Below are 13,401 nucleotides of genomic sequence, written 5' to 3'. Positions count from 1 at the left end.
GTTCCGCTTTTTAGCAATCGGTCTAGGCGGTCTAATAGGCTCTATTTTTTTTTTTTTTTTTTTTCAAAAAATAATTAAATGTCCAAAATAAAAATCTTGTGAAGACTTAAGTTTTAAATGAGTTTGTCCAGTGTAAATTCTATGCATGCTACTAAGATAGAGAATGTATTTGTATATGAAGTCCCTTTTTAGTCATTCTATTCAACTCAAGCAAATCACTTGCCACATTCTTCAACTGTTACGTCATTTTGTAATAAGTACTTTTGTTTATATTTATTTTTTGAATTATGGTAAATATTTTATTTATTTACTTTTTATAGTATGGTATGTGTATGACTATATATTATAATGTATTGTATTTATTAATAATAATAATAATAAACCCCTTGTCTAGTGCCTATAAGACTTAGGTGCTCACCCACCACCCGACTACCACCTAACGTCTTTTAGAACATTGTTTTTTTAACAATGGCAGATCTAAAATCAGACCAAACCTGAATGGATATTTGAGTTAGAGAACCAAAACTGAATCGGAAACTTATTATTGATTCCAGATCCAATTTGTTCCGAACCAATAACCTCAATTTGGACCGGCTATTTTGTAATTGAATCTTAATTTCCATTTAAAAGTATATATTTTTTTGCTAAATATAAACAAGATACAAAAATCCAAAAAACATAACTCATTGATTAAATAATAGAATTTTATTACTTAATCAAAAAACGTTACAAGAGCTTATAACTTTGAACTTTATCAATTATTATTTATTATATTTTATGACACCGAATTAGAGGTGGGAATTTGGCCCTAACAACCCTAATCCGGCCCTGATCGACTCGACCCGACCCTAAGCCTTATAAAGCCCTCACAACTAAAGCCCTCACAGAGTTTAGGGTAGGACCAACCCGACCCCTAAGGCCTTTCTAGGGCAGGGCTAGGGCTAAGGTTTTGAAACATAGGCTCGACCCTAATTCAAATTTTCAACCAAGCTCTAGTTATAGTTTCACATTTTCACTATAAATACATACGTCTGTAATTGTCTAACTCTTTTGTTAAATATTTTAAATTAAAATAACATTGTCCTTTTCAGAATTTATCACTTACACCCAAAGAAGATTCCAATAACTTGTCTTATATAACAAAAACTTGTCAACCTATCTAAAGCCATGAAGAACAATGAAGCAGCAGCATAATAAAAAAATAAAACTTTATTCATTTGATCATCAAATCAAAGTCTAGAACTTATTATTTTCAATTTATTTTACCACTTACTTTTATAAATTATATTTTTATTCACATCCAAGTCAAGTCTAACTAAAAGTTTAATTCACACCATTAAAAAGTCGAAATACTGAGCGGACATTTGTAAACACATAAACCAAAAACAACTTTTGTCTGAAAAATGACATTTGTAAAAAGAAGAAAATATATAGGCCCGGCTCTAAAATCCGGCCCTAAAATCTTTAAAGAGGGCTTAGGGTAGGGTTAGGGCTTGAGATTTAGACTTGTGACCCGGCCCGACCCGATCCTATGTTGACTTTAGGGCCATGCCGACCCGACCCTATACTGACTTTAGGGCCAGGCAGACCCGGCCTTAATATCTGAAGGGCTTTTAAATGTTTAGGGTTTATGATTTTCAAGACTAGAACCTGTCAAACACGCTAACTACCTATACCAGACCCCTCTACCAGACCCGTTTTTATTGGTTCGGACTGGATCGGGCATCAATTTTTACCCGACCCATTGCCAGCCCTAGATCTCATTCAATTATTTCTGTTTATAAACGTTCATTTTGATTTGATATCAATCCAATAAGCTTGTGCCACCTATATACCACGTCACCGGTAGCAGTAAAATCAAAATGGCTACAAGTCCACAACGTGCCAAATCGGAGCCCATAACCCAACCATATTCATCATTGAAAAAGCCCAATCATGTTGAAAGCTGACGTGGTCCGACAACAAAGCTACTGTTATCTTTCGAACTAGTATTCGGCTATACCCTGTTCCATCAACAATGTATCGCTCCCTCACATATAATATAAATCTTTGCAAGACTTAAATAAAATTTTCAGTATCAGGTGAAAAAGTGTCTGTATCATCAAATTCACTAACATAGGTCAAGCTTTCAAGGAATATTTTGCACGAATAATCAACAGAATGGTACAATACTTTCACACAAAAAGAAAAAGACGCTAAGAATGGATTATCAGTTTTTTCGCTACTAATCTGATGCCTGCAGACTGCTGATAATCATATACATCTAGGGAAACGAAGGTGTCTATCAAAGCACCTGGAAATAATAGGGAATCGAGTTGGGTAGCATCGAATTTGTTAAAAACAAGCCTCCTACTGGTGCCTGAGGTGTCTCTCTGGTACATCTCTGTAGCATAAACAGAACTGTCCTCCCCACATGACCAATTTGGTAAGGTTGGCAAGCTGCATGCGAGAAAAATAAATAAATAACAAAATCAAACAAATGCTATGAATTTAGAGAAGCAAACTTCAAGCTAGTAGTAGAGTACTACTAGTGCATTGACATTAACCACCACCTTACGTTCATATTCAATCTCCAAATATAAAACAACAAATCAGTTCATCACAAACTGCTCTCTTAAACAAAATTTCTAAAGCTGAAGAATGACGATGTAAAGGAGATATTTCCAGTTAAAAACTATCTATCTTTATAATCACTTTTCTAACACATAATACCAATTAAAGTCATATTTTCAACGTGATACTTTTAGTCCTGAAAACATATATACGTATACCTAACAAAACTAATCAGTAAGTGTAGGTATCATAAATGTGTAATTCGAAGTGCTTAGCCTGATATTATACAAATCTTGCATTTTTTATTCATTCAATAAGTTGACAAGCTTAACGAACTACATCCGAAATGGTTTAAAAATATAGACAATTTTAAGACAAAACTACAACCATAGATCTAAGGAAATAGCTCTAAGTAGACATCTGAGTATGGATCGAGATGGACATTGTGGAATGTAGGATAAAATTTAGTGAAATCCTGCATTAACACTATTCACACTTTCCCAGCACCGATTCCTCGGAATTACAATAAGCGGTATAGTATAAACATCAACAACTTGGTTGTGTTAAAGAGAACTTACTGTATCCGAACGGTGGAAGAGTTCAAGAAATCATTCTTTCTTATCACAACAGGCCTCCATATAGAGCTGCTACCAGAGTCCACTGTCAACCTTTGTGCGAGATGGTCACAAACATTTAGTACTCGAGCAAGGCCAGAAGGCGAGTCCACAACAATATTTAAACGCGGCCGACCAGCATTGTCAATAAATTTTGTGCTTACTCCAAAGCGCACTCTCAGCTTTGTAACAATGAAGTTGCAAAAGGACATCTTTGTGCAACAATTGTATTCGCTGACCACGATAAGAAGAAACAAGGGACGAACTGACAGAAGGCACAGAAACTTCATCAGGGTCCAAAAACCCAGCATAGCCACTGCAACCCTCACATGTAACTGCGCTGGAAAATATCTCCGGAGAATCCTGTGGAGGTACTTCTTCCATACTTGCATCTGATTGAACTGCTTCTACTTTGATTTGATCAATCAGCGGGCCCATGTTGAAAGGGTCTGGTTTCAATGTATTGCAATTGACTGGAATCGGAACTTTATCAGCAATTCTGCCATTTGGAGGCGATATTTCCTGATCATCTCCAAGCATAACAAGCGATGAAGACGAGTTCAAGTTTCTTTCCCCTTGAGAAGCTAATCTATTGCTTGGACTTCTTTGTCGGGCATTTGGAGAAACCCAGCTGTTTGTCGTAAAGTATGTCTGGTAGGCTTGATTCCTAGCAAGTTTTTCCAAACGGTTACCAAAGAAACGGACTAATTACAAACACTTTCACAATATCCATATTAAAATTTGATTCCAGTAAACTTCATCCTAATTTACCCAAAAATGATATTTCTATCCTTGAAACATGAGGCTATGTTGCAATAGTTAGAACACAGTCCAAATCTAAGCCCACAACTACAGTAATGGTCTATCAAATCCTATTGTCCTAAAGGTCGGCTTCTAGAGATTCCATTCAGGAACTTTGACTTGCCTGTGATTGCTGGAGGTTGAGCTGAGATTTGGCAATAAGTTTAAGAACATTTCGATTGTGTGATACCTAATTGATCCCCTAATTTGAAACTCAGCCTTACCTACAAATAGGCAAATGTATAAACCTCTACCAGGTTTTATAAACCTATTGGTGAAGTGGGATAAACCTTTACCATATTGTATAAAACTTAATATTAACGGACATTCTCTTAATAATCCCCGGCCTGGAGGTGGTGGTCGTGTTATTACAGATGAGAATGGGTGTTTTATGTTGGCTTTCTATAAACTCTTTAGTGTAGTGAGTAATAATTCGGAGGAGTGTCTGGCATTGGTTGGCAGTATCATGATTTGCATCACTCGGAGGTTTAAGAAGATACAGGTTGAAGTTGAATCCAAGCTTTTGGCAGATTGGATTGGTGGTCAAGCACAGGTGCCATGGTACTTTTGTAACATTGTGGCTTTTGTTAGAGACTTTATGTCTAATTCAGAGGTTGCTGTTATACATGTTTACAAAGAAGCAATGTAGTTGCTGATGCTCTAGCAAAATTAGCTAGTATGAACCTAAGAACATCAGATCTTTGTTATTGCTGGAAAATTGTGGATTAGGGAACCTACGCATCTAGCCACTAGATAAGTGTAGTTGTTATTTTTGTTTCGAAGGTAAGTTTTGAGTAGGGGTAGGGTTGATGTCCCCCCCCCGGTTGTAATCTACCAAACCCCCACCCTCCTCTGGGGTGGAAATGTAAGAGTTACACAGACCACTAACACCCAATTTTGTCTCAAGGCGAACCCCTTGGCTCTATAAATGGGTGGTGCAACTGAGTTGTAAAAGTAAAAACTCGTGCATAATAAGATGGAAGTGAAACATGTTTAGCAAAGAATGTTGAAACCGCGAAAGGCATTATCAGACACAAATGAAGTTGCTATTAAAGAACTTATATGTGAGGAATTCAAATTGTATTTCCTCGGGTATCCAAAGACGGACACTCCCAATGTTATAGTATATTCTTAAGCACCTCCTGGGACCAGGTGCAGTGACCTCTCTTGATATAAACAGTATTTAAGTAGACTCAATAAGTTTTATAGGGAAGTGCCTTCAGGTATTTTTGTTGTAAGCACCTATAGATTGACTCATAAAGGTAAGCAACTATTTGTTTACTTCATTATAATACAATTATCATTATTTCTGAAAAAGGTACTGTTAGTAAAGAAAATGACTATAGTACAGAAAACCTTATTGTTTGCTAGGTTAGGAGAATACCAAAAACAACACCGTTGCACAATACTTCAGAACTTCAAGATTCATCCGAACATCATCCAAGCTCCTGAAAAAAGCATTTGTAGTAACTTGTTATATTCTCAACCAATAATTTTATTATCAAGAAGCCAAGAACCATGAAATACAGTACAGCTCTGGCGGAGTTTGCAGAGGTTACCTCAATTTGGACAGCCAGTATCAGTTCAATTTTCTATGCCCTACAAGTGATTGATTCTGGATTCATTAAGCACAAATTCACCCTTCTTCCGATCCATTTTTTACGACAAAATTTGTCAGAGTACATGAACAACAACACACTCAAACTGGTTGTACACTTAAGAGTTTGGCAATATATGAATGAGCTTATTTATTTCCTAAAGTAGCTTTTTACTACCACAACTTTTATTAGTTTTAATTCCATAACCTCTAAATAAATTTAGACCACCTTCCCAGGTACAGGTGGGGTTTTGAAGACAAGACCCTGCCTCCTTGGGAACCGAACCCCAAGCCTAGACCTGTCGGCCACTAAACACCTCGGGGTCCCTTTCCCAGTTATCTGTTAAACAATAATATGACATGTCTCACAGTAATACCCTCCTAGGTAAGTGTTGCTGAAGTTTCTAATAAAGTGAAGTGAGTTTATTCAAATGTCAAATATTTGTCAATATATCACAACCAAGAAAGCAACATATTGCTACATAGAGACAGCTCAAGAACAAATTTCCGCCACCATCATTGTCACCATTCACAAACGTCATATTATACCCGATTACCTACTTATGCCAAAAGTGGTGTTCAAGTTTGAAAATCTGGTGTTCTGCTTTACAGAAAATTTTAATACCACATCTGATGTTGTTAGATGTTTCAAAAACGAACAGGTTTGTCGCGAGGATGGCACCATAGTGAACAGAAATCACGCAATTAAAACAGGTGCCACATGGTCTCTTACTCTATTAAAATGGGGTCCCATAACTAACTTAACCATTTTATAGCATATATAATTTACCTGTGTGTTTGATCTCCAAGCCCAAAATAATTCGCAAGAGTAGCCATCTGCGTTGAAATTTGTTTTTGGAATACATCAATTTCTCACATATAATTACTACTTGCTAGGAATGTTAACATAAAGAAACTATGAAGTATCAAACCTTCATGTTTCCAGCTCGTCTCCCAAACCTTTCTCTCAACAACACCAATGAATCAATGATCCCTTTTGGTTCAGGAGCTGGCCGACCAATCTTTGCAAAAGCTTCACGTATACGAAAACAATCAAATGTCACAATATTGTGACCAGCCCAAACTCGTCCTACACAAAAACAATTCACAAATGATTACAAACTAATATTTAAAGTAGATAATAAAAGGAGAGTCGTCAAAAAAAAAACAAACCATGAAGAATATTGTAAACATCATCAGCAATTTCAGCGAAACTTGGTGCAGAAGCAACAGCATCACGAGTAATACCGTTACAATTAATGGAAGCTTCTGTGATAGAAGAGAGATGAGGTGGTTTGATTAAAGTGGTGTAATTGTATAGTTCAGTTAGTCTTTGACTGCAAACTAGAATTGCACCAAACTCAAGAAGTGAGTAGCCTTGTCCTTTTCTACATGGGATTGTTGTTTCTGTGTCGAAAAATGCTATTTCTGAAGACTCCATTTTAGAATTCAAGAGTTTCGAAATGGGTAGAATAGATAGATTGAAGAGTGGGTCCACTGTTTATCCCCGCCATTGGCTTTTATATAAAGAAGTTGGTCCCACCGTCTTAGTTGCTTTGCCACCAGGTTATCCACTTACTTGGGCTTGGCTTTTTTTTGGTATTCAACTTTATGTAATTTCTATATATATTTTTTATTTCCTTATAATAATTTGTCTACATAATTAGAGCATTTTTAGGTGGTGGTAGTATCATCGGGCAAATCTGCCTCCGAAATTTGACAAAATTTTCCTCAAAATCTGACCAACTCTAGGTAGCCGCAAATTTCACCAATGCCGCCCAAATTGAAAAAGTAAAAAAAAAAAAAACCTCCACAAATGTCGCGCTAAATTGAAAAAAGTAAAAAGAAAAACCCACATGACATTTGCAATGGCGCGCGACATTACTACTGTCGCGCCGCATCCGAAATCCCAAATTTACATCTATAAATGCGGCTAGACAGGTGATTCTACCGGATTTGCTTCCATCTAGAGTTGAATTTTCACAAAATTCTGAGTTTTGGAAGCAAATTTGAAAGTAAATTTGGAAGTAATATTACCACCTAGAGATGCTCTTTACATTTGCATTTTTGCTACCATGTCTCTTTAATCTGTACTTGAAATTCTCTGTTCATTAATCCATTTTTTTATTTTTAATTTCTTTTTTCTTGTCTTACAATTGTTTCAGATGGTTTATCCTTGATTCCTTGGTAATTCTCTTAAAATGATCTTGGTATCCTGTATTGATTTCTTTGTAGGTCAGCAAGAACAACTGAACAACACTCTTTGTACTAGTCCCTTTCTTCTTCTTTTTCTTTTTTTCGATATTATAGTCCCTTTCTTCTTGTGCAAGTGAACAATATCATGTTGGACAGTTGGAGTCCAACATGGGCCAGCTAAAACAAGCCCGACTGGATCCAATGGGCTCACCCGACCGAGTTGAACACTTGGTCTCAATAAAAATAGTCAAAGTCAACGCTCCCACCACAAATCATCAACTCTTCTTCGTAAAAAAAACCAGTAGTCTCCTCATTTCTCTGTAACTCACTTTCCCATCACCCATGGCTTCATGTTCAACCTTCACACAACTCTTTCTCCCCAATTCTCCAACACCATCTTTCTCAAAACCCCGTTTCAAACACATTAAAGCCACTACTACTACTTCTTCTCTCCCTCTCTCTGACCCACTTGTTCTTCGAATAGCTGAAACACTAGAAGACTCATTAACAACAACACCACTCCCCTCGTCTTCTTCACTTCAGAAACTTAGAGACACGTCTTCAAATTCTGTTCTTTCATTGTCTTGGCCTAGTAAAAAAGATGAAGCCTTTCGTTTCACAGATACTTCATTCATTAAAACTTCTCAAATAAAACCTGTTTCTACACCTTCTGTTAAATTACCAACTGATTTAGCCCACACCATTTTTCCAAAACTTGTTATTATTGATGGTTACATTGCTGGTTCTGAGAGAATTAATGAGTTGGGGAGTGGAGTTTTTGTTGGGAGTGTTAATGAGATAGATTGTGAAGTGATTAAACAAAGGGTGTTTGAGTTTGTGTCTGAGTTTCAAGATGGTGATCTTTTTTGGTCACTTAATGGAATTGGTACACCTGATGTTAGTGTTGTGTATGTTCCTAAAGAGTGTAGAGTTGAGATTCCTTTGCATTTGATGTTTTACTCGTCGGAAAGTGAGGATGTTGGGTCTAATGTGTTGCCCGTGTCGAATCCTAGAGTGTTGGTTATTGTGGAAGAGGGAGGGGAGATTGGGATTATTGAGGAGTATTTTGGTGGAGATGGGAAGGGGTGTTATTGGGCTAATTCGGCTTTGGAGATGTTTATTGGAGAAGGGGGGAAAGTTACGCATTCTTATATACAGCGGCAGGGACCCAATGCTGCTCATACAAAGTGGACTGTTGTTCGTCAGGTATAAATGATATGCTGAAAAAATTGCTTACTTTTGGTGTCTATTTTCTCATTGAGTATAGTACCAGAGTTATTTTATATTCAAATTTTTTAGGATAGTCATATTGTATGGGTGATTGGATTATTTGTTTGCCAAATTGATCATATATCCTTTTTGAATTATACGTGCTTGTATGGGTGATTGAATTATAGGCAGTTGACGGTTTCTCTTTTGATAGACATTGACTATTGTGTGATATTTATCTAGCCTACATTGAAAATCTCTACTGTTAAAATGTTGTTGTTTGCCATGGTTTGAATGTGAAAGTATGGTATAGGTAAGTTCTTTATATGAATCTCACTTGCACTTTCTTTATGTATAATTAACACTTTCCATTAGTCAATTATAGGGTGCAAGTAGTCGGCGGGGTTTGATTATTTAAATAAACTCGAGAGTGTACTATTTTAGTTTAGTGGAGATTTTGGGAGACTACGTCAAAATAACCTAAAAAACAGAGATTAGGGGACTGACCTATTTTTTGCCCCCAATTTTTAATTACTTTTGTTAATGCTAGTCTGTGTTTTTAGTTCCTTGGAAATGAATTTTTAAGAATTGCTCTAAAGATTACCCTTGCATAGCATACTATTGGATAATGCTCATGAAACATTTTCCTAATTGTTGAACATTATAAAGTTAAGTTTGTGGGATATGTATTGTGGATAAATAATGAGTTATGCTGTTATGTGGATAATGCTTGCAAATTCCTTCTCAGTGAAACCTTCTTCTGTGAAGAATATGTATCGAATCATGTCTGATTTCTAAGAAGAATATTTTGTACAGGAAACTTCTAGTACCTACAAGCTTGTAGAGATAAGTACCGGTGGGAAATTGAGCAGACACAATCTTCATGTTCAGCAAGTGGGCGGAGAGACCATAACAGAGTTGTCAGCGCTTCATTTATGTCTACATGAACAAACACAGGATCTTCATAGCAGATTAGTTTTGGACCATCCTAGAGGAACTTCTCAACAGCTTCACAAGTGCATTGTGGCTCATTCATCAGGGCAAGCTGTCTTTGATGGTAACATCAAAGTCAACAGGTACTTTTAAGAAACTTATATTTTCATATTCACTTATCACGTACTAGCGCAATTCTTCCATATACCAATCTTTTGTAAACTAAATTTTGGTCGCTTCCATCACCATTTTCACCCTAACATACAGTTGTAGTAAAAAGTCTGTAGATGCTTTATGGTTTTAATAATTAATCTCTTTGGTCACTATAAATGAGAAAATAGTGAGAATAACAAATCCTTATTAGCTTTCATAGTTTTGGCAGTCTGAAAAGAAATTGGTGACGTCTACCATTACCTTGTGCTCATCGCATATACACGTCCTGAATAATCTTAATGATACCAATATGCAATTAAAACGAATTGAAGTAGAGTCTTAATGCCTAGATTTGCTTCCTAGCCGGGCCTTCCTGATCTTCTTATTATGAATATATATATCTCAAGCCACCCTCCCGATGTGAAGGAGGTCCCAAGACCTTGGAACCAACCCACTAGTGCTTGACAGGTGGGCAGATGGAGAATTTCACTTATGTATGTTCGTTATGTCTTAGTTATTTCGATTGCGTCATCTCTTTTTATTTATGGACGTAGTATTCCAGATTTGAAGTTTTACTTATCAAAATAAAAAACCAAAAAATATTTCTAACATAACACCTAGTGAACTCTACCGATTGATCTACCCTCCTAATGCTTATTACATCTTATACGGTTATACTCCCAATGAGGGCTAGCAGTCTAGTCTCCATTTAACCGCTGAAAAAAGAAAATTTCTAGCTTAAGCAACTATATAATTGGACCCAGTGTTTCCTTGGTGCAAGTCAATTTTTTTGGTGCATAGGGTTGAATTATGTGAGAGTGTATGGAACCAAATTCCATTAGGTTTGGAGTATATAGCCTAATTTTTCTGTGGCCAATATAAGTGAAAGATGATTAATGGAGGCAAAAAGGGTAAGTTAGGAGTCATTCTTTTGTTCCTTTCTAATCAAACCTGGGTTGTGCATGAACACAATGACTATAATTGGATTTTGATACTTAGTGCTGATGAATATACGAGAAAAACAGATGTTAATGTTCTCATATTGGAACAGCCACTCATTTTTTATTGTTATTAAATTTTTTTTGGGGGTGGCAGGGGTGGGGTGGGGGAGGAGCCACTCAAATTTCAAATCCACTTATGTGACTGTTAGAATAATAAGAAATAACAGAGAGAGAGGTAGGTGCAAAGGACATCTCAGACGGATCCGTAGTCACTCTTACCTGCATAGATTTTGTTTTGAACGTCAGGCAAGCTGTTTAACCAGTCTTAGGTGTTGTCTGGGACAATAATTTACCTAGACTAAGCCAACTATTTAATGGATCCTCTTGTACTATGGTTAGAATTAGATGCATCAGAAATGTTTCATAGGGACCAGCAAAACTGTAGAAGGCAATTTGTGAAAAAAAAACCCATAAAATTGAGTACAGGTTAATATGATAATACTAGGAAGAAAGAGAGTTCCGATTTGGTAAGATCAATGTTACACCATGGGCGTGGAATCTACAATTTTACAACTAGATTACAATGAAGTGTGTGTTTGCATGCCACACTTTATTATTGACTTATTGCCGCCTCAAAAACCTTTAGATTTTCAGAGGTGAAAATACTTGAGCTGGCTCGACTCGTGTAGGCACTAGCCAATCACTTCGTAGTCACTTCTCACTTTGGCTGGCTATAAACTACACGTAAAAGATAGTTCCTCATTCTACTTAAATAACTTAAGTTCAATATCTTGGGATTCAGTCATTTCCATCAGATGATCTTACTTACAGTTTACTGCATAATAACCGGTTGGTAACATTGTCCATTTTTGACAGATTTGCACAACAGACCAATGCAGGCCAGATGACAAGAACTCTCCTCCTTGAACCACGCGCAACTGTAAACTTGAAGCCCAATCTCCAAATCATAGCTGATGATGTAAAGTGCTCCCATGGAGCTGCAATCAGTGACCTGGGAAAGGAGTTAAAGGACCAGCTCTTTTACTTCCTAGCAAGAGGCATCAACGCAGAGACATGCAAGAAGGCTCTCATTTTCTCCTTCGGAGCAGAAGTGATAGCTCGGTTGCCTGACAAATCACTCCGCGAAAACACAGAGCGGCATGTTAAAGAATTACTAGAAACCACCACCCTGTAGTTAAAACTTAAAAACATCCGTTTTTTGTACTTATTGCTTGGGGGTTTTTTTACTTAATCCCCCCAAAGTTTGTATCCTTTTTTATGAAAACCCCCCATTTTCGAAATCATTAGTGATTACCCCCACACTCCATCAATTTTCTGTATAACAGACATTGGTATTTTGTATATTCCCCTAAGTCAAATTTGTAAAAACTCCTCATTTTTAACATTCCAATTTGTAATTTTTAACACTCCGTTCAAATTTTCTCCATTTTGCAATTTTCCTTTAATTCTCCTTTCTAGTTCACTCACCTCCACCTTTAGTCCACTCCCACCGCCACCCACCACCCCAGATATTTTACCTCCACTTCAAGCCCACTCACCATCACCACCAAGTATATTCTCTCCCACCTCCAGTTCACTCACCACCACCACCAGTAATTTCTCCATCTCGCCCCCATCACCAATACACCCTAGTACACTGTCCACGGCAGTATCTGAATTTAATGATTTGCATAACCAATTGATGACAATCCTATAAGTGACTTCGTCTCGGGCTATTTTGTCGAACAATTCCAAAGCTGGTGTTGATTTTCCCTCCATAAACAAACCCTTGAGCAGAGTAGTGAAAGTAACCACATTTGGTTCAAACCCACGTTTAAGAATAAGAATAGTCCCCAAAACAGAAAACCCAAAATCCACCCGACCTATATAAGAGTAGCAAATTATCAGTGTGTTAAGCGTTACAATACTTGGTTGGACTCCAGTAGAAGCCATTGCATTGTACATGGATAACACAGTAGAATAATGTTTGGTCTTGACAAGGGCTCCTAGCAATTGATTGAAAGGGTGAATGGAAGTAGGCAAGGATCGATACCGAATCAACTCATTAAAGAAACCCAATGATTCGTCAAGCTCAAGTATGTGTTCCTGTTTTACAATGATCTCTAACCAAATTCTCTAATAAATGAAGGGAGTCATTATCGACATAATAAGGAGATGATGGGTAGTTTTGAAACGAAAAAAATGAAGAAAGAGGAGAGAGAATACCATAAAAAATTATACTTATCATCACCATGGAAATCCAAAAAGAAAGCATAGCAGATGCCAAACAAAAAGCGTCTAATATGAAGTTGCATATATGTACATGCCCCTTATTGCAACATATTTTGGGAGTAGCATGTGGGCTAACCACAACAAGCCTATGGGTTTTACTAGCCTTATTGAA

At 36.9% G+C, this 13,401-nt stretch overlaps 2 protein-coding genes across 2 annotated transcripts; one reads left to right on the top strand and one right to left on the bottom strand.

The window, feature by feature from the left end:
• Positions 1-2,077: 2,077 nt before the first annotated feature.
• LOC147480052 (protein NEN1-like) lies at positions 2,078-7,062 on the bottom strand. Its single transcript, XM_086581188.1, is given in 8 exon segments — positions 2,078-2,439; positions 3,132-3,355; positions 3,357-3,812; positions 3,814-3,834; positions 5,353-5,416; positions 6,356-6,402; positions 6,498-6,655; positions 6,739-7,062. Coding segments are annotated over 8 exon segments (1,482 nt in total). The 5' UTR covers positions 7,007-7,062; the 3' UTR covers positions 2,078-2,195.
• Positions 7,063-8,033: 971 nt separating this feature from the next.
• LOC147480051 (protein ABCI7, chloroplastic-like) lies at positions 8,034-12,438 on the top strand. The gene is made up of 3 exons (XM_086581189.1): positions 8,034-8,967; positions 9,787-10,046; positions 11,874-12,438. Exons 1-3 carry the CDS (start codon positions 8,104-8,106, stop codon positions 12,190-12,192), a joined length of 1,443 nt encoding a protein of 480 aa, XP_086437315.1. The 5' UTR covers positions 8,034-8,103; the 3' UTR covers positions 12,193-12,438.
• Positions 12,439-13,401: the final 963 nt, after the last annotated feature.

The sequence above is a fragment of the Coptis chinensis genome, chromosome 8 (genome assembly GCF_015680905.1).
Source record: "Coptis chinensis isolate HL-2020 chromosome 8, ASM1568090v1, whole genome shotgun sequence".
NCBI lineage: Eukaryota > Viridiplantae > Streptophyta > Magnoliopsida > Ranunculales > Ranunculaceae > Coptis > Coptis chinensis.
Note: the sequence above shows the minus strand (reverse complement) of the source record. Positions and strands in the feature narration are given on the sequence as shown.

Excerpts from the sequence above, each read along its gene's own strand:
- LOC147480051 (XM_086581189.1), top strand. The coding sequence starts at position 8,104 with ATGGCTTCATGTTCAACCTTCACACAACTCTTTCTCCCCAATTCTCCA. Across the intron at positions 8,968-9,786 it reads AGTGGACTGTTGTTCGTCAG|GAAACTTCTAGTACCTACAA; the intron begins GTATAAATGATA and ends TATTTTGTACAG. Across the intron at positions 10,047-11,873 it reads GGTAACATCAAAGTCAACAG|ATTTGCACAACAGACCAATG; the intron begins GTACTTTTAAGA and ends CATTTTTGACAG.